General features: G+C 42.6%; 1 protein-coding gene across 1 annotated transcript in view; it reads left to right on the top strand.

Annotated features, from left to right (window-relative positions):
* The window catches only part of ELAPOR1 (endosome-lysosome associated apoptosis and autophagy regulator 1), a 106,353-nt gene extending 84,554 nt beyond the window's left edge, over positions 1-21,799 (top strand). Inside the window, exons 9-22 of the mRNA XM_069090458.1 lie at positions 4,486-4,663; positions 5,522-5,650; positions 5,978-6,068; positions 7,687-7,792; positions 8,120-8,257; positions 8,846-9,109; positions 10,277-10,450; positions 13,217-13,397; positions 14,290-14,386; positions 15,374-15,475; positions 16,715-16,841; positions 16,924-17,102; positions 17,655-17,820; positions 19,772-21,799. Of these exons, the coding sequence (XP_068946559.1) occupies positions 4,486-4,663; positions 5,522-5,650; positions 5,978-6,068; positions 7,687-7,792; positions 8,120-8,257; positions 8,846-9,109; positions 10,277-10,450; positions 13,217-13,397; positions 14,290-14,386; positions 15,374-15,475; positions 16,715-16,841; positions 16,924-17,102; positions 17,655-17,820; positions 19,772-19,834 (1,995 nt within the window). The 3' untranslated portion in view covers positions 19,835-21,799. The remainder of the gene's footprint in view (positions 1-4,485; positions 4,664-5,521; positions 5,651-5,977; positions 6,069-7,686; positions 7,793-8,119; positions 8,258-8,845; positions 9,110-10,276; positions 10,451-13,216; positions 13,398-14,289; positions 14,387-15,373; positions 15,476-16,714; positions 16,842-16,923; positions 17,103-17,654; positions 17,821-19,771) is intronic.
* Positions 21,800-24,463: the final 2,664 nt, after the last annotated feature.

The following is a 24,463-nucleotide window of genomic DNA, read 5'->3' as shown; positions in this document are numbered from 1 at the left end:
CTCTGGGCTTTTGTTCATGCCATTCCTTGTGCCAAAAATGCCCTTGCTCCCCAACATCTACCTCAAGACCTAGCCCAAACACTACCTTCTCTAAGGAAGCCTTCTCTGGTGCTCCCAGTCAGGAATGATCTTTCCTTTGCCCAACCTTACACATCACTTTGTACTTTGTCTTATGACCTTATTGTATTCTTTTCTCCAAAAGCATCCATGATTTTTTTTTTGGTTTGAATATTTCTTCCACAGACGTAGATTACCATAGGAGATCCTACCTTAGTAGAGAGAGTTGCTGTGGTATAAAATATCCAACCCACTGTGGCTAACCTGCTGATAAGAGAATCTCCTAGCTTATCTTGGCTGGACCTCATGAAACAGACATGCAGAGTCTATCATCGGCCCCTGCTCAGAATTATGTTGCACCTGCTAAAGTTGGTCCTTTGAGATCCCGGGGTCACCTCTGTGCTAGGATAAAACACTGGAATAGGACTTTATTGTAGGATCCCACATTATAGCTATCATATATGTATTGTACAATAATACCTGTTTGTATTTAGTGATATCCTCTTTCCTACTGTAATCTCCTTGAGGGTAAGGGATAATATCTCAATTATCATTTCATTATGTATTCATTTATTTTCTTTTTCATGACTTATTATAAAACAAATTGAACACCAATACAATAAACTAAGCTTGTTTTGTAGCTATTTATACAAATGAAATTCAACCCATAAAACATTTGAATAAATTTTAAGTCACTCCCCTGTAAGCCTCCAACAAGATTCTTTGTCCATTCATTACATTCACTTTTCTTCTTCTGTGATCATAATTACTGTGTATTTTGTTCTTTTGACTCTATTTCCCACCTTTCCCACTCCTCCCCCCCCCCGTGGTCATAATTTCATAAAGATTTTTCCACATTTTCTTATATTTCTCATACTTATCAATTATAATTAATTATAGTATTCCATTTTATTAATGTGCCACAATTCATTCAAACATTCCTTCATTGTTGAGCATTTAGATTGCTTTCTTTCTCCCCCCCGCCAATTATACATGTAACCCAGGCTTCTCTGGGCATGCTTGGATCACCTAACAAGGAGGCATTCTGAAGGGTCTTTTGGAGCATACATAGACTGCCTAACATGGACACACACAGAGGCCTCCATGTTAGGCCATCTGGACAGAGCCAAAAAATCAAACTATTCTAGGATCTCATTGTTTAGAAAATGTCCAAAACAAACAAAGAAACAAAAAAAAAACCCAAAATGAAAAACCTGGACAGAGAATCTCCTCAGTGTCCCCATAAAAACAAAGAGTTCAATTTTATCCCAGCAGAATCCCCACATACAACATTGATCACTGTGGTCCCCATGGCCTAAAGGCTCCTAGGCCTAGAAATTCCTCCCCCAGTGTTTTCTAGTACCCTTAAGGGAATTGGGAAGGGTCATATATAATCTCTGAAAATGGCTCCAGTCCACACTGACGGTGTTCCCCCAAGTATAGAGGGGGGCTCCTGAATCCCACTTCTATTTAGCCACTACAGGTTAGATTTTACAAAGAAATATTTCCTTCAAAAGATAAAATCACAGGGGTGGCTTGGTGGCACAGTGAATAGAGCACTGGTCCTGGAGTCAGGAGGACCTGAGTTCAAATCCAGCCTCAGACATAACACAAAAACTAACCGTGTAACCTTGGGCAAGCCACTTAACCCCAATTGACCTCCAAAAAAAGAAAAGATAAAGTCACAATTATACAAACTTACTCTCTCATCACATGGGAGCCATAATCCTCCTTCTTTTACCACCTGAAGTGATCTTCGGACTCTGAAGAAGGTGTTGGGAGGAATTATTTAGTTCATAATTTAACTCAGTGTCTATAGAGCCCAGTCCCAAATTCCAGGTCTTGGACTCAAGACCTCAGCACCCTGGCTTCTCCAGACTTCCCTGCCAGCTAGGGCATATCCTGGTCCTGCCACCTGACATAAATAACCCAGACCAGGTGGATAGGGATCTTTCTTTTCCTAATACTCTCCTGGGTAAGTGGTACCATAGCTCTCCTAGATAACTGTACCATCCTACCTGAAATCCTGGGTCCAATTTGACCGTGACTTGAATTCTCAGTTAATTGGGATGGTGAGGATCCTCACCAACACCTGCAACTGAGAAGGGCAAAGACACAGAACAGAAACACATTATTCAGGCCCATCTCTTTGAGTCAGGGTAAAGAGAGAGGGAGCAGAGGGAGGAAGTCCTTCCCCTGTTACTGATTCAATTTGCCTATGCTGTGGGTAAACTGTGAACTTCACCTTCTGGATGTAGGAGGAAAGAATGTGGAGGAAAAATCTAGACAGAGGAAGAGAAAGACAGAAGGAGAGAGAGAGAGAGTCAGAGAAGGAGACAGAGCGAGAGGTCTCATTTTTGACAGTTTTAAAGTTGGTCGTATAACCAAAGGCTACCCACATCCATGATAGGGGGGCTCAAAGGCCTTCATGTTAGCCAATCTAAACTTGCCACAAAAGTCCCTTAAGGTTACACATTCTGGGCACACCCAGGTTACACCTATAATACAGCAGTGAAAATCTTTGACAAATAGCCCCTTTTTTTGTTTCTTTCTCATAATACTTTCCCAACAACAGAATTATCAGGTACTATTGAATATGATTTTTTAAATCTTTAACTGCATTCTGCTATATAGTTGTCCAAAATGTTAACAATTGTCCAACAAGGTTACAATTCCAGTATAACTGAATGAGTTCACTTGTTTCATCACAACTCTGCTGAGCAATGACTATCATTGCTTTTCATTATTTTTGCAAATTTGACATGTGAAATGGTACCTCAGATTGTCCTAATTTGCATTGCTTTAATTTTTAATAAGCTTGCGCAGTTTTTTTTCCAAATGGTTATAAACAATTTGTGTTTCTTCTTTTGAAAATTAATTATAGATTTTGATTGTCCATCCTGGAATGGAGTTAGTTACCTTTGTAAATTTATAGTGGTTGCATATATATTTTAGATATCAGGTTTTTGTCTAACATTTGCCATAAATATTTTCTCCAGTCTTTGATTTTTATTACATGTTTCTTTGTTGTACATATTTTTTTAATGTTACCATGGCCTAGAATCTCAAGATCTAGGATAACCTAGACCAGATTTAGTCTTCACAATGGTTGCCACAAATCATTCTCTTTAATTTCTGTTGCCCTTTCCCCTCCCCTTGCATCTGAGAACTCTTAGAATATAGTTGAGTCATGACTTGTGTCTATTTCCCTACAATGAGAGTACAAGGGTCCCCAGAGTCCACATAAGTCTACAACATATACATATATGTGTAACATGTATTGGATAAATGGTAAAATTTACAAGGTAAATGCATATATTGGGTATAGTTCATTATTTGTTCCTTTATTCCACCCTATAAAATTGCTGTCTACCCGTGACTCCCCAATCTTAGAAGGTTGATGGTTTTTTATACCTAAGTATAAGACTTTATTTTATTCCTTTTGAATTTTATATTACTAGATTAATCCACTGCTCTTAGATTCTGACTTTTATTGTTCCCTTATTATTAGTTATCCCTGCCAGTTTTGTGTCATCTGGGAATTTGATGAGCACACCATCTGTGTTTTTATTCAAGTCATTGATAAAAAATGTGTAACAGAATAGGGCCAGTTCCAGATCCCTAGAATTCTTCACTGGAGCCCTATTGTTCTCTGACATTGAACCATGAACATTTACTCTTTTAGTTTGGCCATCCAACCAGTGCTGAATTAATCTGATTGTATTATCATCTAACCTAGTCTCTCTTCCTTTTTCCCCCCCACAAGAATATATGACATAATTTTTTTTTTTGGTTTCTGGAGGGCAATTGAGGTTAAGTGACTTGCCCAAGGTCACACAGCTAAGTTTTGTGTCGTGTCTGAGGCCGGATTTGAACTCAGGTCCTCCTGACTCCAGGGCTAGTGCTCTATTCACTGTGCCACCTAGCTGCCCCTATATGACATAATTTATCAGTAGCTTTGCTAAAACCTAGGTAATCAGATCAACAACATTCCCCTGATTTTCCAGTTTGGTAACTCTTACAAAAAATAGGTTGTTCTGTTATGACCTGTTCTTAGTGAACCAATATTGACTCTTTGTGATTACTGTTTCCTTTTCTAGATATTAACTAGCCATCTCTTTAATAATACACTCTAGATTTTTTTTATTGGGATGTAATTCGTGATTTTAATTGTTTCTGCCTTATTGGGCTAGCACTGTGGCTTACATATACTAGTTACTAAAAAAAAATGGCTGATGTATAAATGAATCAATCAATGAATCAGTGAATGAATGTCTCTCCCTCTTCTGTATAGTTCCCACTGCCCATTGGTTTGATTTCCAATGAATCTAATAGTTTATTTAATATTTCAACCCTTTGATACATTAGGAATCCTACAAGGTGGATAGTTAGCGATCTTTAGATCTTTTCTTTTCTTCTCTTTTGCAGACACAGCTCATGTATAAATGGGCAGAGCCAAAAATTTGCAGTGAGGATCTTGAGGGAGCGGTGAAACTTCCAGCTTCTGGAATGAAGACCCATTGCCCACCCTGTAATCCGGGATTCTTCAAAACCAACACCAGCACCTGTGAGCCCTGTCCCTACGGCTCTTTCTCTAATGGCTCAGGTAATCTGTACTCCTCATCTTAGGTCTATTGCCCTACAGTGGGTCTCATTGGTAGGTTAATAATCCCACCATGAGCCCTAAACACAACCCTCTGTCTCCTGAGGAAAGTGCTAAGAACCAGATGCCTCTGATCTGAGGGGGAGCACTAGCCCAAGTGCCCTCCCAGGATACAGGATACCTGAAGTCTAGTCCCATCCCCTTCAAAGTCCAACTTCAGAATTTCCTCCCTTCCTTCTTCTAGCAGTGAAATCTTATAGACACTGGCATAGGTATGAAGGAAATAACTTGGATATGGGGCACCAGTGTCCCAACAATAGGGGCTGCTTCTATTTGTGCAGAAGATGGTACCATTACCAACCAAACACTAAGTTTTCCTGTCCTAGGTAGCCCAATTGGACACAGCAGAGTCCAGGAATGATGGGGAAGAAAGACATTGGAGATGAATTACATCCAGGCCTCTGGCACTGCATGTGTTGGACTTGAAGATGCCCTGAATTATAAGATACACCAGGGTTTTAGACTGAAAAATTTGAGGAGGAACCCGAACTTGTAGATATTCTAGCATTTCTCCATCTTTTTTGCCTTTGCTCTCATCATTCTCTATGCCTGGATATGCATCCAATCTATAAAATACAGGGTTGTGGGGTTTTTTTGGTCATTTTGGAGTTTCTTAAATATGGCAAAGGAGAATTAGATTTTTTTTGAGTCAATGGATTGGGAATTTTTTTTTAGAACAGAATTTAGCACTAAGCCTTTTTTCACTGTTTGGCTATTGTCATTAACCAGCATGGCTGCAGCTTCATTTTGGGTTGGTGGGGTCTTCCTGCTCAGTAACTCTTGTGTTTCACCTCCTGTTAGGCTGTGCCAGCTGCCCAGCTGGGACTGAACCAGCCCTGGGTTTTGAATACAAATGGTGGAACACCCTGCCCACAAATATGGAAACTACTGTTCTTAGTGGAGTCAATTTTGAGTACAAGGGCATGGCTGGTAAGGGTCCTCTCCTCTCTCCTCTTTGATTCTGCCCTCCACCTCTCTGCCCACCTCAGTCTGTGGCTCTACAGTATGCCCTGATGTCATTGATGCCCCACAGAAATGAGCATTGCCTTCCAAATATTGTAATTCTTCTTCCTTTTGTCCTGATAGTTCCAAGGTCTTTAACCAAAGTAACTGAATCACTTCATGAACCTCCTGACTGGGGACCGAGGGCTTCTGTCCATTTCAGAAACTCATTTTGCCTCATTCTCTGAGTTTGGGCATAATCAGTCCTGCTGCTCCGGGTCTCAGGAAGGCACCCTCTTCTCCCTGATTTTCCAGGTTGGGAGGTGGCTGGTGACCATATTTATACAGCTGCTGGAGCTTCAGATAATGACTTCATGATTCTTACACTGATTGTACCAGGATTCAGGTGAGGAATATAAATTCCCAGAAGGGGTGGGAGCTGAAGCTGCCACATTTAAATCACAGAATGCCAGGCTTTTCTCAGAGGTGGCTCTGAGGCTTGAAATCTGGATCCACCTGGGGCCTCATAGCACCCCTACTGTCCTACTGCTTAACAAAATTATGTCAGAGTTGGAAGGGGTGTAAGAGGTCTAGTCCAAAACTTTATTTTACAGATAAGGAAACTAAGACCCAGAGTGGCCAAGGGACCAGAGTTGTCACACATCTGCTCAGTTGTGTCCATCCCCATGACCCCATTTGTAGTTTTCTTGGCAAAGATACTGGAGTGGTTTGCCATTTTCTTCTCTGGATCATTTTATAGAGGAGGAAGCTGAGCAAACAGGATTAAGGGACTTGCCCAGGGTCACACTAGTGAGCGTCTGGGGTCAGATTTGAACTCTGGAAAATGAGTCTTCCGGACTCCAAGCCTGGCACTTTATGCACTATGGCTCCACCTAGCGCCAATTTACTGAATTACAGAGCTTCTACTCTGTCACAGACTTTCACAGCTCTCCAGCCAGTTTTCTTCCCAGTACATAATGTTGATTGTTCTTAGTCTTGCCCCTCACCATTACATCTGGCCTCCCCTTTTTTGTCCTCACTGGTCTTCTCCTCTTATAAGGAGGATATGATATAGTAGAAGAGGTATTATACTAAGAGTCAAGAGATTGGGGGACTAGTCATGGCTTCGTTATTAACCTTGGACAAATCACATAATCCTTCTGGACCTGCCTCCTTAGTTGTACATGTGGGCCCTACTAAAAGCATGTTCAAGTCTCTTTCAGCACTAGAATTCTGTGACTCCCTTGGCTTGGGTCCCTGGGAGCCCAGGCTAATAAGATCTCCCTTCTTGTCCAATGGTGAACAGAGCCATTGGCTGAGGAACAGAGGACCTGGGAATGTGGGGGCCCCCAGAACCGAGGAGGAGAGCCAGAGTGGAAAGCCAAGCTGTCACGGGATTTCTCCGGAGCCATTCTCTGTCCCACTTGTGCTTTTCAAAGGAAAACAACAACAGACTTCTTTGATCAACTTTTCCTTTGCCAGAATAACTTCGCCTCTTCCTTTCTGCTCTGCCTGAATCTCATCATGAGAGGATTATCTACATTTTTAGGATCTTAGTTGGTGTTCCTGCCCCTCAGTCTCAAGTAGCCCCCAGCAGTTTTTCTTGGTTCTGCTTAGATGGAAACAGACACACTCAGTGAAGGGAAGGGTTGTTCTACTCAGCTCAGGAAAAGCTGGGATTTGAACTGCTTGCTGAGTGGGCACAGGCAGGCCTTTGTTAAAGAAACCAAACTAGGGGGGTGGCTAGGTGGCGCAGTGAGTAGAGCATCGGCCTGGAGTCAGGAGGACCTGACTCAGACACTTAACACACACAAAAAACTAGCCCTGTAACCTTGGGCAAGTTACTTAACCCCAATTGCCCTCCAAAAAGTGCAAAAAAAAAAAAGAAACCAAACTAGAGACCTTGAGGGCCTCAACCATAGCACCCAACACCTCATCCTGCCCCCTCTCCTTTTTGGCCTGCGTTGTTCTTTTTAAATGGCTATTGATGGCCCCTCAGAAGTGACATCTTACTTCTCCCACAGCCCTCCACATTCAGTGATGACAGACACAGAGAATAAAGAGATGGCCAGAATCACGTTTGTCTTTGAGACTGTGTGTTCCGTGAACTGCGAACTTTATTTCATGGTGGTAGGTTGCTTCCCTGGCCTGCTGAGGTACCTCCTGGGACCAGAGGGAGGGTTGGCCTCATCCACTCACTCTGTTAAGCATCTACTGTGTGTGGGAAGTGTGGGGAGGAGGCAGAGGACCTATATACATCAGTGCCCTGAGGAGACTCAGAAAAAAGGCACCATCCTTGTTCTCAGGGTATTCACAGACTAATTATGAGCCTAGTGATTACTGTAATCAGGGCATCATGTTCTACTTCTTCATTTACTGTCATGAGGAAGACAGAATGGAGAGTCCAGGGCAGGCATAGGGAGGGTTCAAACTCCGTGCAAAAATTCTGTCATCCAGGGAATGAATTCCAGGACCAACACCCCTGTGGAAACATGGAAGGGATCCAAGGGCAAACAGTCCTACACTTACATTGTTGAGAAGAACTCCAGCATGAGCTTCACCTGGGCCTTCCAGAGGACCACCTCCCACAAAACAGTAAGATCCTCCGCTTTACCCCAGTTCTCATTCCCAGAAAGCATCACTGCTCAGGAACAGACAATTGGAAGAAGGGAGAATTCTCAGAACTAGCCTGGGAGTGGGGGCTGATGCTTAGAGCACTAGGTTTAGAAAGACACGAAGCGATCATCTCATCTATCAGCTCATAACCGATCTGGGATACTTACTTCTGCTACCTGAGATAAATAACCCAGACCAGGTGGGTAGGGATCATTCTTTTCCTAATACTCTTCTGGGTAAGTGGTACCATAGCCCTCCTAGATAACCAGTCCCAGAATCTAGCCCCTCCGCTATCACTAAGATCTCCTCTCTATCTGTTCTAGATCTGGCCCTCTGTTTAAATGGAGGGAAATGCCTCATATAATAGGTGCTTCGTGAATATTTGTGGAATGCACAGATGAGCGGTAGACTGAATAGAGTGAACACAGCAGAGTATTTCTCAGCTTATCCCCAATTATAGGATAAGAGGTCAATCTGTCGATCCCCAGGGACTTCGATTGTGTATTCTTCCCCTGGGACTCAAATGCTTATCCTTTGATCTCCTTCTCCTTTCTTTCTTGGTTCCAGGGCCGGAAGTACACTAATGATGTTGCCAAGCTCTACTCTATTAATGTCACCAATGTCATGGATGGGGTGGCCTCCTACTGCCGCCTCTGTGCTTTGGAGGCCTCTGACTCTGGCTCCTCCTGTACATCCTGTCCCGCTGGCTACTACATCAACCGGGAATCTGGGGCCTGCCACTCATGTCCGGCAAACACGTTCCTGAGGGCACACCAGCCCTATGGTATCCAGGCCTGTGTGCCCTGTGGCCCAGGGACCCAGAGTAACAAGGTACCACCCAGTCTACTCTACCCATTCACTTCCCATGTCAGACTGACTGCTGTTTAATCAAATCAAAGAGATTGTAAGCATCTGAGCTCTAGCATATTCCCTGGGCACATACCCAGGATACTGGAGGCCCAGGACATGTTGGCCCTATGAATGATATGCCCTTACTTTCCAGAGTTCAGTCATCCCTCTAATCTTGAGGCGATGTTCATATATCCTCTTCCTTTAGGGATAAATAAAAGAGATTAGAATCCATCTACACCTAGAAGGTAATGAGGCATTTTTTGCAGGGGCCTAACAAGTGAACATATATATTTTTCATAAAAAGTAGCAGAAAGGAGGGAGCCCTGGTGTCCAAGGTTTCCAGTCTAATTCAGCCTAATTTCATAATGATTTGTCTAATTCAGCTTTGGGAATCTAACTTTTTCTTTGGGGGAGAGTTACCATCTTCTAAGGCATGGAGGAGACACTTGCCTCATCCATCCCTCTCTTGCCATGGCACACAGCACAACCTGCAGGCTCAGATGAAATAATGTCTATATGAAGCTTTATGTAAAGCACTTTGCGAACTTTAACATGCTCTATAAATTTGTCAATTATTATCAGTTATTAAAGCTTCTGAATGGCTTCCACAAAAAAGGAGCAAGGAATAAGATTAGGAGAAAGGGAGCAGCTGTGGGAAAAGAAGTTTCCTTCCACAGAAACCTAAGAAGTAAGATTGGGGAGGAGAGGTGAAATTAGAGATTTAGTTTGTCGACCAGTGTACTTCTGTTATGGAAACCTGCAAATCACCTGTGAGTCAAGTATGATGAAAGGAGAAGGGGGAGACTCATGGGCTTTTTTCTCTTGGCCTAACTACCCTTCCTTTGTCAGTAACTCAGTCTTCTCTGCTATAAAACGAAAGAGGCTGAGTCCTGGGTTAAAAATGAAGATCGAATTTTGAGAGAGATCCCTTTTCCAAGGATACACATTGTGATCACTCATTATTACCAGCACTTTATTGAAATCCAGTCCTCATTCTTTCCTCCCTCCTCTCATTCTGGGCTGGTTCAGTTTGGGAAAATACCTGGTTGTGTTCTACCCCCAGCCTTCACTGTAGCTCTGCTCCATTCTCCAGCCTCAGTGCCCGGAGGGCCAGCCAGCTGACTGAAATCCTGTTCCTCCTTGCAGATCCACTCACTCTGTTTCAGCAACTGCACTTTCTCGGTCACCAATGCAGCCAGAACCTTCGACTATGACTTCTCAGCCTTGGCAAATCCTATCTCTCTGTCTGGAGGACCAAGCTTTACTTCCAAAGGGCTCAAGTATTTCCACCACTTTACCCTCAGCCTCTGTGGACACCAGGTAAAATGTGTGCAAGTACATGTATGGGGAGAGAACATGGGAAAGGCTGCTGATGGATGAGGGATGAAATATTTGATGGCCCAGAAAAATTAAAAGGTGGGGAAACAACTTTTTCCTCCAGGACATTTTTTCCTTGACTAACCAAAATTTGGGGATCATTTTTTAAACTGTTTTTGAAAATATAATTCAATAAACATGTTTTAATGGCAATGTGCAAAGCAATAAGTGGAGTAGTGAGGAATTTATAAAAAATAATACGGGGCTACTAGGTGGCACAGTGAATAGAGCACTGGCCCTGGAGTCAGGAGGACCTGAGTTCAAATTTGGCCTCATACACTTGACACACTTACTAGCTGTGTGACCTTGGGCATGTCACTTAACCCCAATTGCCCTGCCTTTCCCTCTCCAAAAAGACAAAAAACAAATGAACATTAAAGACAAGAGTTGTGAGGGAAAGGAAGACATGAATATGTGTGTATGTATATGTGTGTGTGTGTGTGTGTGTATATGTGTGTGTGTGTGTGTGTGTATCTGAGGAAAAATCTGGTAGTGGGGTCAGATATGACCTGGAATATATCCTTGTCTCAGTACTTTTAACATGATTATCAATAATGAAGTAAAGGCATGCACTGTATGCTAATAAAATATGCTGATGGCACAAGATTGGGACTGAGAGTCACACTGGATGACAGCCACAGTCTGGATTAAAGTAAGGGCCCCACATCTGTAGTTCAAGGGCCTGGGTTCTCTTGAACTCGCCCCCATTTCTTACTCCCTTTGTAATCTTGGGTAAGACCCTCAACCTCCTTTATTTCCTCCTCTGTAAATGAGACAGGCTGTACTTGATGGTCTTGGAGGTCCCTTCCAGCTGTGAATCTATAATCCTGCATTTGGAATCAGAGGACTTGGGTTTGAATCTTGTATTTACTATTTATTATAGGCAATATGATGTAGGATCCCAGAATATTTAAAATTGAAAGGGGTATCGAAAGACATTGACTATAACCCCCTCATTTTATATGGTGGGTAGAGTCAGGAAGACTTGAAATTCAACCTCTGATGCTTATTTTCTTAACAAAGTCTCTAAGCCTCCTTGTGCCTATTTCTTCATCCATTTCTATTAATCAACCACTGATGTGCACACAGGGGCTACAGTACTGTGCCCACTAAATTCTATAGGAGGGGACTCCTCTACTCTGGACCCAGGTCTACAGCCAGGACCAGGTTCAGTTCTGGGCTGGGAGGTGGGGATCTGGAGGGTATGGGGGAGTCTGGCTGATAATGAGAGGGAGCCTAAACCTCCCTTTCCTCACTCTTTTCACCTTATTAAACCCTTACCCCAGTGACCCCTGGCTGATTTACTTATAGCTTAAATTTGGGTTCATATCTAGAATTTCCCCAAAAAGGAAGAGTAGAAAGGTACTCAGTGTACAATGTGAATAAGGAATGAGACAGGTATTTATTTCCAATGCACAGAAGGAATGTTTGATACCAAATACTCACAAGAATAAATTTGACAAAAATGAATTTAAACCAGGATTTTACTGTTACAGTCTTTTCTGGGAAGCTGACAATTAAACTTCAGTAAAACACAAAGCAATATGTAGGAACATCTGAAAAGACATGGGGGCCACATTTCACTTTGGCTCAGCACTGTTCAGATAACTCCCTGTTATTAACTGCCAGTAATCATTTTTTTTCCCAGTGAAGAGCTTTCCCTTGACCATAGTCATTTAGGAAGCATTGAACCTCTGGAACTCTCGAACCCATGAAGTCACTTCTAAGAGTAGACACACACATCTTGAGGCTGATGCTTAGTTATGGACTCAGGGAAGGAAACACAAGGCAGAAAATATAGGTAGAGACCATGGCACAACCTTGGTGAGAGCAGATATCATGGCACCAGGGTGGGAAAAGAAGGAAGGAAGGAAAGGAAAGAATATTTATTAAGTGCTTCCTATGGTCAGGTGTTGTGCTATGGGCTCTACAAATATTATCTCATTTAATTCTCACAACAACCCTATGAGGTAGATGACATTATTATTCCCACTTGACAGTTGAAGAAGCTGAAGCAGACAGGGGATAAGTTACTAGCCCAGGTCATACACCTAGTGTCTGAGGTTGGATTTGAATTTGGGTCTTCCTGACCTCAGGCCCAGCACCCTATCCACTGTGCCATCCAGCTGTGCAGCCCCTGCCATGGATGTCTCAAAGTTCCATGATGCCATCTGGAGGGTTGAAAGAAGAGAGCAAGCCCACAGATTATCTCTCCTTTAAAAAGTGGCTCCTCCAGCTCAGCAAATAGTAAAGGGATTGCTTCATCATCTCAAAGTGTATTCTCTATAGTGATGGACCACTTTTAGTGAAAATCAATTCACATGTATATCTATATCAAATGTTGGCTTCTCTAATGCAGGGTTGGGGGGAAGGGAGGGAGACAACTTGGAATTCAAAATGCAAATGAATGAATGAATGAAATCATGTCTCAATGCTCCCATGCAGTCACCTCAAACATGAAGTGATCTCAAACCATCTCAAATGGAAAATAGCTCTTCTTCACAAAAGAATGGGGATTCCTGATGCATAGTCTTAAAAGCCAGGACACATGGGACTTGGTCTTCATTTTCTCCCTAGCTTGTAATTAAGTCTGAAATGAGTCATACCCTATTCTGGACCACAGGAAAGCTGAAATCTTAGACATTAACCAGTTTGTCCCCTCTTCTCCTTTGAAGGGTTTCCCTAACCGTTGATCTATTTCTTCCCCAGGGTAAGAAAATGGCTTCATGCACAGATAATGTCACTGACATCCGGATCCCAGAGGGGGAGTCGGGCTTCTCTAAATCCATCACAGCCTATGCCTGTCAGTCAGTCATCATCCCCTCTGAGGTGACAGGCTATAAGTCTGGTGTCTCCTCACAGCCTGTCAGCCTTGCTGATCGACTTGTAGGTGAGTGGCACTGTCAGCCGGGTCTCAAGTGTAGAAGAAAGGTCCCAAAGTTATGCTAGGAATTGTGCTATTGTTCAGCTGTTCAATCATGTCTGACTCTTTGTGACCCCGTGAACCACAGCATGCCAGTCCCGTTTATCCTCCTCTATCTCAAAGTCTGTCCAAGTCCATGTTCATTGTTTCTATGACATTGTCTATCCATCTCCTTTGCCATTTCCTTTTCCTTTTGCCTTCGGTCTTTCCCAGCATCACACAGGGTTGGTTTTTTTTTTTCCAGTAAGTCTCATCTGCTCATTATATGGCCAAAGTATTTAAGCCTCAAATTAAAAAAAAAAAGAAAAAAAAAGTATTCAAGCTTCAGTTTCAGTATTTGACTTTCCAGTGAATAGCCTGAATTAATTTCTTTAAGCATTGAACTGATTTGATCTTCTCGCTGTCCAAAAGACTCTCAAAAGTACTCTTCAGCACCATGATTTGAAAGCTTGACCTGTCTGTCTTGGATAACCCTGTGATTTCAAGCTATGACCTATCCATCTTGGGTAGAGTTTCATTGAGCTATGCAAGCCTCCCTGCCACAACAAGGCAGTGATCCAGGGGGCAAGCACAGAAGACATAGTAAATGTCTGAATGAACAAGTGAATACATAAATGAATAAAGAAAAAGACTACATGCATCAATGGTTCTAGATTCTATTTCTAATTCCATCCCTAATTCACCATATTTCTTTGTTCCTTTTCTGGACCGTTGCCCCATTCATTAGCTGCCTCCAGTGACAGGATGATATATAGGTTTGCAAACCCTCTGATGAGATGCAGGGCTGAGAGGAATAGGGTAGTCCTAGTCCTGAGCTTGTGTTCCTACTGAGAATTAATTGGGAGCTTTGCTTTGGCAGGAGTGACAACAAATATGAACCTAGATGGAATCACCTCCCCAGCTGAACTTTTTCCCTCTGAAACTCTGAGGATGCCCGATGTGATCTTCTTTTATAGGTGAGGCACTGTTCAGAGGGTTGGTATGTAAGGAAACTACCCTTGGGTGAAGTAGAGAGTTCTTTGGCACCCATCTGTCCATGCATCCATCCATCCGTCCATCCTTCCATCCATCCATCTGTCCATCTATCTATCCGACCATCCATTTATCCGTCCATCCATCCGTCCATTCTTCCATCCATCCATCTGTCCATCTATCTATCCGTTCATCCATTTATCCATCCATCCATCCATCCATCCATCCATCCATCCCTCCTTGGCCATATACTGATATAAAATTACTGTGACCTGTGAAGCATCTGCCCAGAAAGTATAGTTATAGCCCATTGTCCACAGTATCTTCGGGATTTCTTTATTATCCATGAGGCAGTCCTGCCCTGGGAGCAAGAGAACAAGCCTAGATGGTCTCTATGAACCTCTTCAGACTAAAGATTCTCCAATTTTGTATCAATCAATAAAGTATTTATTAAATGTTTACTATGTGCCAAGCACATACTGGGAATACAAGTACAAAGAATGGAACAATCTGCACTCACGATGAGCTCTATTCTTGTGTTTTATTCCCCTGACGATTTTAAAATATTTTTTTCTCTTAAATTACTGTCATCTGTGCCTCCACTATAGAACCTCATCTTGTAACAAATAAGTTTAGTCAAACAACACCATGAACACATTGGCCATGTCTGAGAACATATGCCCCATTCTGCCTCTGCCATACACCACTTCTTTGCTGTACCATCAAGCCCTCTGATTTCCCTCCTGACTCTTCCTTTTCCCCTTTACTAAGGCTCCTGATGTTTTTCCTCCTGCCCTTTCAGACATGAATAAGTCAAGCCAATATTGGTCATTTAGGCTGTCTCCCTTTGGATCACATAACCCGAGCATATTTGCTGCCAGCAGAAGACCTTAGGTCCATGCCATGTTGACTCCTCAGGAGCACCGATAGGTATCTGTGGTCTCCCCCAAGTGATCTGGATTCCTTTGCAGGTCTAATGAGGTGACACAATCCTGCACTTCTGGGAGGTCAACCACTGTCCGAGTCAGATGCAATCCACTGAAACCTGCCTCTGGAAGCCTCTCGCTGCCAGCGTAAGCCTAATAGATAGGAAACACTGAAGTCCATGCTCTCCATTACTCAGGAGATGGTTAAAGGGAAGGAGGGAGAAAGCATCTTGGGCCTCCTCATGGGTCCTTGGGGATTCAAAGAGCACTGAACCCTCAATAGACTCAGGAACCAAGCAATCAAAAAAGCACTTATTAAGTACCTACTATGTGCCAAACATTGTACTGGGCCTTAAGGACAGAGAGACAGGAATTAAATAGTCCCTAACCTCAAATAGCTTTACTACTTAGAGGATTTTGTTTGCACATAAGTAAATACAAAATACACAAAGAGCAAGTAAATACATGGTCATCTCAGGGAGGCAATTGTAGATATTAGCATCTGTGGGCAACAGGAAAGGCTTCAGGTCGGAGGTGGCCCTAGGGTTGAGCTCTAAAGGGATCTAGTGTTTATGAGATAGAGGTGAGGAAGGAGAACAATCCATGCATTCATTGGCTCAGTAATGAGAGCAGGAATGCCATGGGTGAGGAACTGCAGGAAGGCCAGTTTGGCTGGATCATCAAGTACATGAGAGGTGGGAATGCTATCTAATTAACCTGGAAAAGTCGGTTGGAGCCAGATTGTGAAGGACTTTCACTGAGGAAAGGAGTAAACTAATGAAAGACAGCAAATCCATCTTCTACTGTCAAACAATGACTGAGGATAGCTGTCATTCTGCACTGACAGATTTGTTCTGTGCAGAGAATCACAAGCTTCTGTCTCCCAATTCTATTTTTGTACATAATTAGCTGGTTCTTTAAAGCTCACAGACAAATCAAAGAATCTCAGCCACTGTAAAATGCAGGAGAGGTGCCATCAGGAAAGGACTGACATGAGGCACGTGGTGATTTGAAGGCTCACCGTTAGTGGCCATTTCTTCTAAGCAATCAACTAAGTAGGGACATAAAAATGGTAGGAGGGGGCCGGTGGCTGAGGAGGTTAGTGAGGATCTGGCTGATGGCAGGGATCTTAATGGGCAGAGAGGCTGGGGGTATAGTGAGCAATGCCAAATTAGAAGAGGACACTGTAACATGTTATTTGTGTGAAGATGGCTATCAAGGCCTCTATGTCAGCAATTGGGGTGGGTAGACGGTAGTAGAAATCAAAGTTTGGGAGAAATGTGGAAGATCTGGGCAATAAGAGGGTAAATCAGAGAGCCTATGACAAGGGATTTTCTATTACATGTCCCCACCCCCACAAGTAATATTCTCCTCCTCTCCTACTAGGAAATGTTCTGATGGGACTTGTGATGGCTGTAACTTCCACTTCTTATGGGAGAGCGTGACAGCTTGCCCCCTCTGCTCCAGCTCTGACTACCATGCTATCATCAGTAGCTGTGTGGCCGGAATCCAGGTAGAGTCCCCTGGTGAAGTATTCACTAATCCAGACACAGTAAGGGTTTGACACTACAATTCCTGGTTTCCCTCCCCAACAGAGAACCACTTATGTGTGGCGAGAGCCGAAGCTGTGTACAGGAGGCATGTCCCTGCCGGAACAGAGTGTTACCATCTGCAAGACAATGGATTTTTGGCTCAAAGTGGGCATCTCTGCAGGCACCTGTGCTGCTATTCTTCTCACTGTCATGACCTGTTACTTCTGGAAAAAGAACCAAAAGTACATGACTAGATATTTGGATGTAGTCAGGGATGGAGGATGAAGGTAGAGGGGGATGGAACCAGGAGTCTGGAGGAGCATCTCATGTCCCAGGAGTCAGAATTGCCGGGATCTTTCCCTGCGTTGGCCCTCAACCTTGTAGATCTAGAGCCTACCACCTAACCTTTCTCGGTATGCCTTTTAAGTAAGGGTGATAATATTGGCCATCCCCATTGGCATTAGAAATCTGAATATCTGGGAGATCCTCAAACACAAAGTAAGTGTAAAACGTGTTTGTTCCCTCACTTTTCTGTTACCCTGAATATTTTTTATTCCCCTGGTATTTGGTTATATTTATATTGTGCTTTGAAATTCACCGCAGCAGCAACGTTAGAAAACAGATCATTGAAGTGAGAGCCAAGATAACCTGGAGCTTATTCACAGCCTTGCCATCTCTACTCTGTGACGGATCTTCCCCTGCTACAAAAGGGAAATCACTGTCTCTCACCCAGCTCACTTACACACCATCAGCCCAAACCGATGGGTTTATTTTCCTGTCCTTCTCTTCCATAGACTGGAGTACAAATATTCCAAGCTGGTGATGAATGCCACCCTTAAGGACTGTGATCTGCCTGCCGCTGACAGCTGCGCCATCATGGAGGGCGAGGATGTAGAGGATGATCTCATATTCACCAGCAAAAAGTCACTCTTTGGGAAGATCAAATCATTCACTTCTAAGGTAGGTTGGGGGAAGCACATGGTAAGTACCAAAGGCATCTTGCCAGAGCTGGACAGAGAGGGCCTCGGTCCTAGGAGGAATGACCCTCTTGGTAAGCTGAGCAGCCCAGAATTACTCTGTGGTCCATGGTTATGCTGCCCTTCCTTGCTTTCTGTCCTCCATTTTTTTTCATCCATTCTTTGAACTTTCTTTATATATAATAAGAATAACCTACATTTGTATGTATGTTTTACAAAGCATTTTCCTTAAAATAACCTGATAAAGCTATTATTATCTCCATTTTACATATGAGGAAACTAAGGTTTAATGAGGCTAGATAATTTGCCCATGGCCATATTGATTGTTAGATTTGGAACCCAAGCTCAGGTTTCCTGAATTTAAGACTAGTGCTTTTCCTGCAATGCCAGTTCTATCCAGCATGCTGCAATGGAAGTCTTAAGATCTGAGTTCAAATCTCAGCACTGCTGCTTTCTACCTATATGACCTTGAGCAAGGCATTTTCCCTCTCTGATCCTCAGTTTCCTCATCTGTGAAATGAAGAAGTTGGACCAGATGACCCCTAAAGTCCCTTCCAGCTGTAAATCTTTGGTGGTTAATCCCTAGCTCTTCCTGGTTCCATCTTCATTTCAATTTGCATCTAGGAATAGTGCTCCCAAGGTCTCAGAGATGTACTTTGGGATTGTTCATCATCTGAGGTCCCTTCTAACCCTAAATAAGATATCTTTTCCTTATAGGCAAATTACTCAACAACTCTTTCTGGAAATGTAAACAAACCATCCCATATTAAGACCATATAATTATATTGTAGACAGGGTTTGATTTTAATTAGGCTGGCTCTAGCCTTTTGGAAAGCTAGTGCTTTATTAATGTAAAATAGCATTACTACTGCTCCCTGGGCTAAAAAATGGCTTTAGTCCAAAGGAGGGGGACTGGGGAGGAGGGGGAGAGATGAAAAGACACCTTATTTAGCCAGCAGGGGATGCTATCCCTCAAGGCATCCTGGCCAAATCCTGGTCTATGAGTTATAGTGGGCATTCACTGTGTGAGCTATTCAGGGTTGGGAGGGATAGGGTTTGTGTGGGAGAGAGGGTGAGCTTGATGCTCATAAACGTGAACACCAGGCACTACTTTACAGCTGGGCGTGGAGCCAAGCAGAAGGCATAGCCAGCATGAACTGCTTCTGTGGTTCTATAAGTGCCCTAATTCCTGCCCTGTGCCAAGGGACTTAAAGGCATCTATAGTATGTGTGTGTATAATAGTAATAATAGCTAACATTTATAAAATGCCTACTATGTGCCAGGCACTGTGCATTACAAATAATATCCTATTTTATCCTCATAACAACCCTGGGAGGCAGGTGCTTTTTTATCCCCATTTACAGTTGAGGGAACTGAGGCAAACATATGGGAGGGGGGGGGGAATTGGAGATGTGAAGGGAAGGAAAATCTGGACTCCTAAATCCCATTCACTTTGCTAGGCAGCCCCTTTCATCTCCCCTGCCTTCATCTTGTTTGTTTTCTGGTATTAAAATAATCAATCCCAGGAGTTTGGCAGGTAGGGAATGGAGTGGGGAGGTACATTATAAAGGTTCAACATTATGTCAGAGAGAGGGTTTAATTTTAATTAGGTTGATGAGACAGGAAGCTTTTATTTTTTTTCTCTTAAAAACTTTTTTAAAACTTTTATCTCTGGGTTTTCTAATTCCTTTGATCAATAAGATGTCCTTTAAAAAAAAAAACAAGAAGAAAGCTCAAATACTAACAAAAATTCTCATTTCTATGTAGCTATTGAAATCAGGAATTTTACCTTTCTACCTTTTCCACCTACTAACCCATTTTCCCATTTCTTGACCCTCCTGCAGTGCCTCTTTCCCCCTCAATCCCTGCTTCTTCCTGCTGGGTAGAAAAGACCCAAGAGTGCCAGCCATTCCCAATCACTGTCTCTCTTTCAGAGGACACCAGATGGATTCGATTCTGTGCCATTGAAGACATCCTCAGGAGACATGGACATGTGAGGAGCCCAGACCTGCCTCCTGCTGCTTTCTCCTGCTTTCCTTACCTAGGCATATTGTTTCGTGAACCCACAGTGACTTGGCTGCTTGGCTCTCTCCCACCTGCAGCTGGAAGATTCTTTATGTGGCCTTATCATAAAATGTTTAAATTTCAGATTTTTTATATACACACCCCAGATTCCCACCCTGCTTACCCCAGACCTGCCAAACACACCCACAATTGTCTGTATGATGGCTCCTTTGCTTTCATTTTGTTCGTCAAAATGACCCAGCCTCCCAAACTGTAGCTTTATCCACCAATGGTTCTGATTGTTCCAAAATGAAAAAATGTTCCCTCTTGTTAGGTGTGGAGCTGACTTATTTTTGGCTCTTTATCTAAAGGCACAAACTCTCCTTGTATTTCCTCAGTTTCCCCTTGGGGAACTAGGTGCCAAGGTCCTTTTCCCTTTCTTATCACAGAGATGTTCTCACTGGAGCCAAATAAGAAAGTTAATAAAGAAATTCACTAAAGAATCTGGTCAGATATGTTCCCTACCCTAATGTTATACTAAAGAATTCCATCTCCACAGTCTCCTGTCTCCCTGCCACCTCCCTCTGGCCCCCAAGGGACACAGACAAGCTCAAACCCAGTTTTTTTTAGCTCCATTCCGTTTATTTTATTTTACAACTCACTAAACTTGTAAGAAGAGGGGCTGGAGAAACCAAAGCAAGAGTCAAAATTCTATTTTATATCCCTTCCACCACTGACAACTCTCCTTTCATTATATCATTTGAAATAATGATGATGGTCCCTTGGCCATTGGCCTACTTATCCACTTTTTCTGTCTGCACTATTTAAGGGTCAGTTGATTTTTAATTTGTTTGTACAGAATGGGTTATCATTTTAAAAGTGATGTCTCTGTCCTCCATAATGACTGGGGGCTGGGGAGAAGGGAGTAGCTACAGTTGACCTAGAAATTCTTTCATGAAATCCCCCATGCCACTCTAGACCACTCTCAGTGACTTCGATACACAAGTTCTCTATTTGTCGTGGTTCTTTCCCCCTTTAGGATCTTCAACTCTGCTGGGAAATTCTGCCAGGAAATGCACACATTTGACTCTGTAGCTCTCCTTTACAATTGTTCCTACACCCTTAGCCCTCTTTGTTTGGTAGGGAACTTGGAAATGACCGCATCCAGCCACTCTCTTTCCTCTCATGGTATTTTACCATTCTGCCTCAAAGGACATGGAAAGAGCTCCCAGACCACTCTCAAAAACAACCCCAGTGGGAACAATCATAGCCCCTTCACCCTGATGTCCACACTACAGAGCCAAAGTATGGGCCCCCTCAGAACAATCTTGAACTCCAGTGATTGGTTAAAACATTTCAAAGATCTCTTTTCTATTCCTCAGGGTACAGGCAGGGTGTTTACCTGCCACCCCAGAGCACCATCAGGGTCTCTCGTAGCTATCTTCCTATTACTCCTTGAGCTCTTTAGAGATCTTGGACAGATACATTTGTGTTTTAGATGTGATTTTTAAGAAAGCCTCTCCCCCCCCCTTTTTTTTTTGCCAAGAAGTATAATGTCTTACACAAACTCTGAGGGGAATTGACTTTAAAATCTCATTGGGATTCCTGGGACACGGGAATTAGTCATCTTGTAAAGAATTCCTATGTTTGGCTGGGGGCACAAATGAAAATTATAATGTATTCAAAGACCAGGGGATTTCTTATGCCAACCAATAAGATTATTTGTTGACTTTTTTTGGCACGACTGTACCTTAAAGATAAGACTGACTATATTTATACAACAGAGACTTTGTAATACATTTTTCAGCTTTGTGAAACCAAAATTCTGTCTTGTCAAAACGGGTTGGATTTCCTTTTTACTCTGTTTTCCAAGAATTTGTAGTTTGTTAGGGGACGGGCATTGCATGTAACATGTGTGTGAAATAAAAATGTACCTTTTGGATTTTTTTTTTCTTGAACATGGGCTTGGGGAATAGATGAATGAATTAGGAATAAGCATTGGCAAGCCTTGATGGCAAGCAAAAAAGAGCTAAGCACTCCTCTGTAGTTTTAGGGCTAGCTGACTGACTGCACTGATCATTTAAGAAATACTTATTAATCGACTGCTGTGTACAAGTCACTGAAGGAGAGAAGATGAAAGATTATCTCCTGTTACCAAGGAGCATACAATCTAGTCGAGGAGTTGGAAACCATACTAATAACTACAAAATGTAGTTTGGGCTCCCTGTAAATATAGGTCTCTAAAAGCTACACCCAGGTTTAAACTCAACTTTGGCTCAGCAACTATTAAAGACTACAGCTTATGAGGCCTAGTGAATGCTGTTTTTTACCAGACTAAACCAGAGGACACATCAAAGCAATTAAAAAGGTCAATAACTAGGAACCCCTCCCAACAACAAATACAAAAACACCTCCTTGTTTGCCACCAGTGGAAGAAGATATATGCTTGACCAACCATTCCCCTAGTGCTGCATCCTAAATGTGACCTGTGTTCAGAGCTGCCACTTGCTGCTTCCCCATGGAGCTGCTGATATGATTTCCTGAGCTCCTATTGCCATCTTCTGTTTCTCTGTTGAATTGCAACTGCTTTCTCTTTCCTTTTCCCTACTGGAGAATGGGTGCAGATCTTGTGAGAGATGACCTAGTTCAGTTCTCTTGTGAGTCTGACCCATAGCCACACCCAGCCAGCATTAGAGAAAGTCCCTCAAGGCAAATCTGTCTCAAATTGACATTATCCTCCTCTACCCCAGTAGCAACTTCTGTAGCCCTTTCTCATATTTGAGTTTGGGTAATAGCCTTTCGGCTCCCATCATTAGAGGTAGAAGAGAAGAAAGGGAAACTGAGGTCCAGAAAGGTTAAGTGATTTCCCCAAGATCACACTGGTAGTGACAGTGCCATGATTAAAGTTCAGGTCCTCTGACTTCAAGCCCAGTGCTCCTTCCTTAGTACCATGCTATTTACAAGCAGATTAGCATTACATTTCACTTAGCAAGACTGGAGGGGGCAGGGAGGAACTGACCACTTTGAAATTACACACTTGTAGCTATATTACTAAACCATAAAATAGGAGTACAAAGCACTTTGAGAGTTCAGAGAGGAGATTATTTTTGGAAGAGGAGAGGAAGAGGGAATATGAGAGAAGCTATCATGCAGCAAGTGACATTTGAACTGAGCCTTGAAATATAGAAAGGATTTCAAGGCAAATATGGGTGAAGTGGCCATTCTAGACTGGCATAAACAAAGGAAGCAAGGAAGTATGGGACATGATTGGAGGACATCCACAAATGCAATAAAGGTAATTAGTATGAGGAGGCTTACAGAATACATATATATATATAAAATACCTGATGACAGATTAATTAAAACTACTCAGGCAACCAGGTTTTCCTGCTTCTGCACTGTTCTTAATTCTAAGAGTCCTCTTCTGTCCTCACCCAGGGACTCTACCAAAATGGAAAGCTTGAATTTTATTTTGAAAATTCTATCACAAAACTCTAGACTTCCCCTAACCGTGTTCCATGGTAAAGACACCAGGATTAAGAGTCCCAGAAAGAACTCCATGGGTTAAATGTTGGTTTTAGATGAATGATGTTAAAACACTTCTTTTCTGTTAAATGCTAAAACATACTTTTACTTTCAAGCGCTGGGCTGTGTGCTGTGGATATAAAAAAAAGGCAAAGCCCCTTGCCCCACCCCACCCCCCAAAAAACCAGCTCCTGCTTTCCGGGATCTTAAGTTTCCTGGGGGAGACAACATCAAACAGCTCAAGACACCTACAGGGTCAATCAGAGATAGAAATGGACGGCCTCAATTTTTACAGTAAAGAATAAAGTCCTCTGCTGAGAGGGGTGGGGAGGGGGACGATTTGGTAAACTACCTGGTCTACTCTAGGAAAGTTATATGTGCCAACAATTGCAATCACTGTATTAGATGGGTTTGCTTAACTTTTTTAAGGGAAAGTATCAGGGATGGGAGTAGGGGTGGGAAGAGATTAGTGAGAAGTGATTGTTGGGTTCAAACAAAATATAGCAATACATTTAAAAACCCACCATTGGCTACTAATCCTACTACCACAGAACCCAGATCCAAGATAAGTTAGGGATAACCCAGGTAAGCCAAGGGAGGAACTGAGGAAAGAGACTCAAGGTAAAAGGCTGGGGGTGAAGGGGGCTAAAAAAGGAGACAATTGGGAGGGAGTAAGCAGGATTTTTGAGGTTTTTCAATTATCCAGCTTTATTATATGGCCTTTACGTCAGACTAATCTAGGTACCTCCAGGACTAATAACAGCCCATATTTATGTAATACTTGAAATGGAAAGTATTTTCCCTAAAACTACACTGTGAAGTAGATAAACTATTTCTTAAGCATAGACTGTACCAAGTACTATGTTGGCGGGGGGGAAAACTTGTAGAAATACAAATATAGAAACAAAACAATCCTGGCCTTCAAGGAGCTTACATTTTAGGTAAGGAGGGGGGAAAACAAACATGTGCAATTAAACTGTGAAATTAGTAGTATCCTCATTTTTCAGATGAGAAATCTAAGGCTCAAAGAGACTTACATGTCAAAACCAATTCTGAACCCAAATCTAGTCTAGCTGAATTCTAAAGGGGCTGGTCTG

This window comes from Petaurus breviceps, unplaced genomic scaffold, assembly GCF_028583685.1.
Source record: "Petaurus breviceps papuanus isolate PSGF00001 unplaced genomic scaffold, PetGlider_PUasm1.0 186, whole genome shotgun sequence".
Classification (NCBI taxonomy): Eukaryota; Metazoa; Chordata; class Mammalia; order Diprotodontia; family Petauridae; genus Petaurus; species Petaurus breviceps.
Note: the sequence above shows the minus strand (reverse complement) of the source record. Positions and strands in the feature narration are given on the sequence as shown.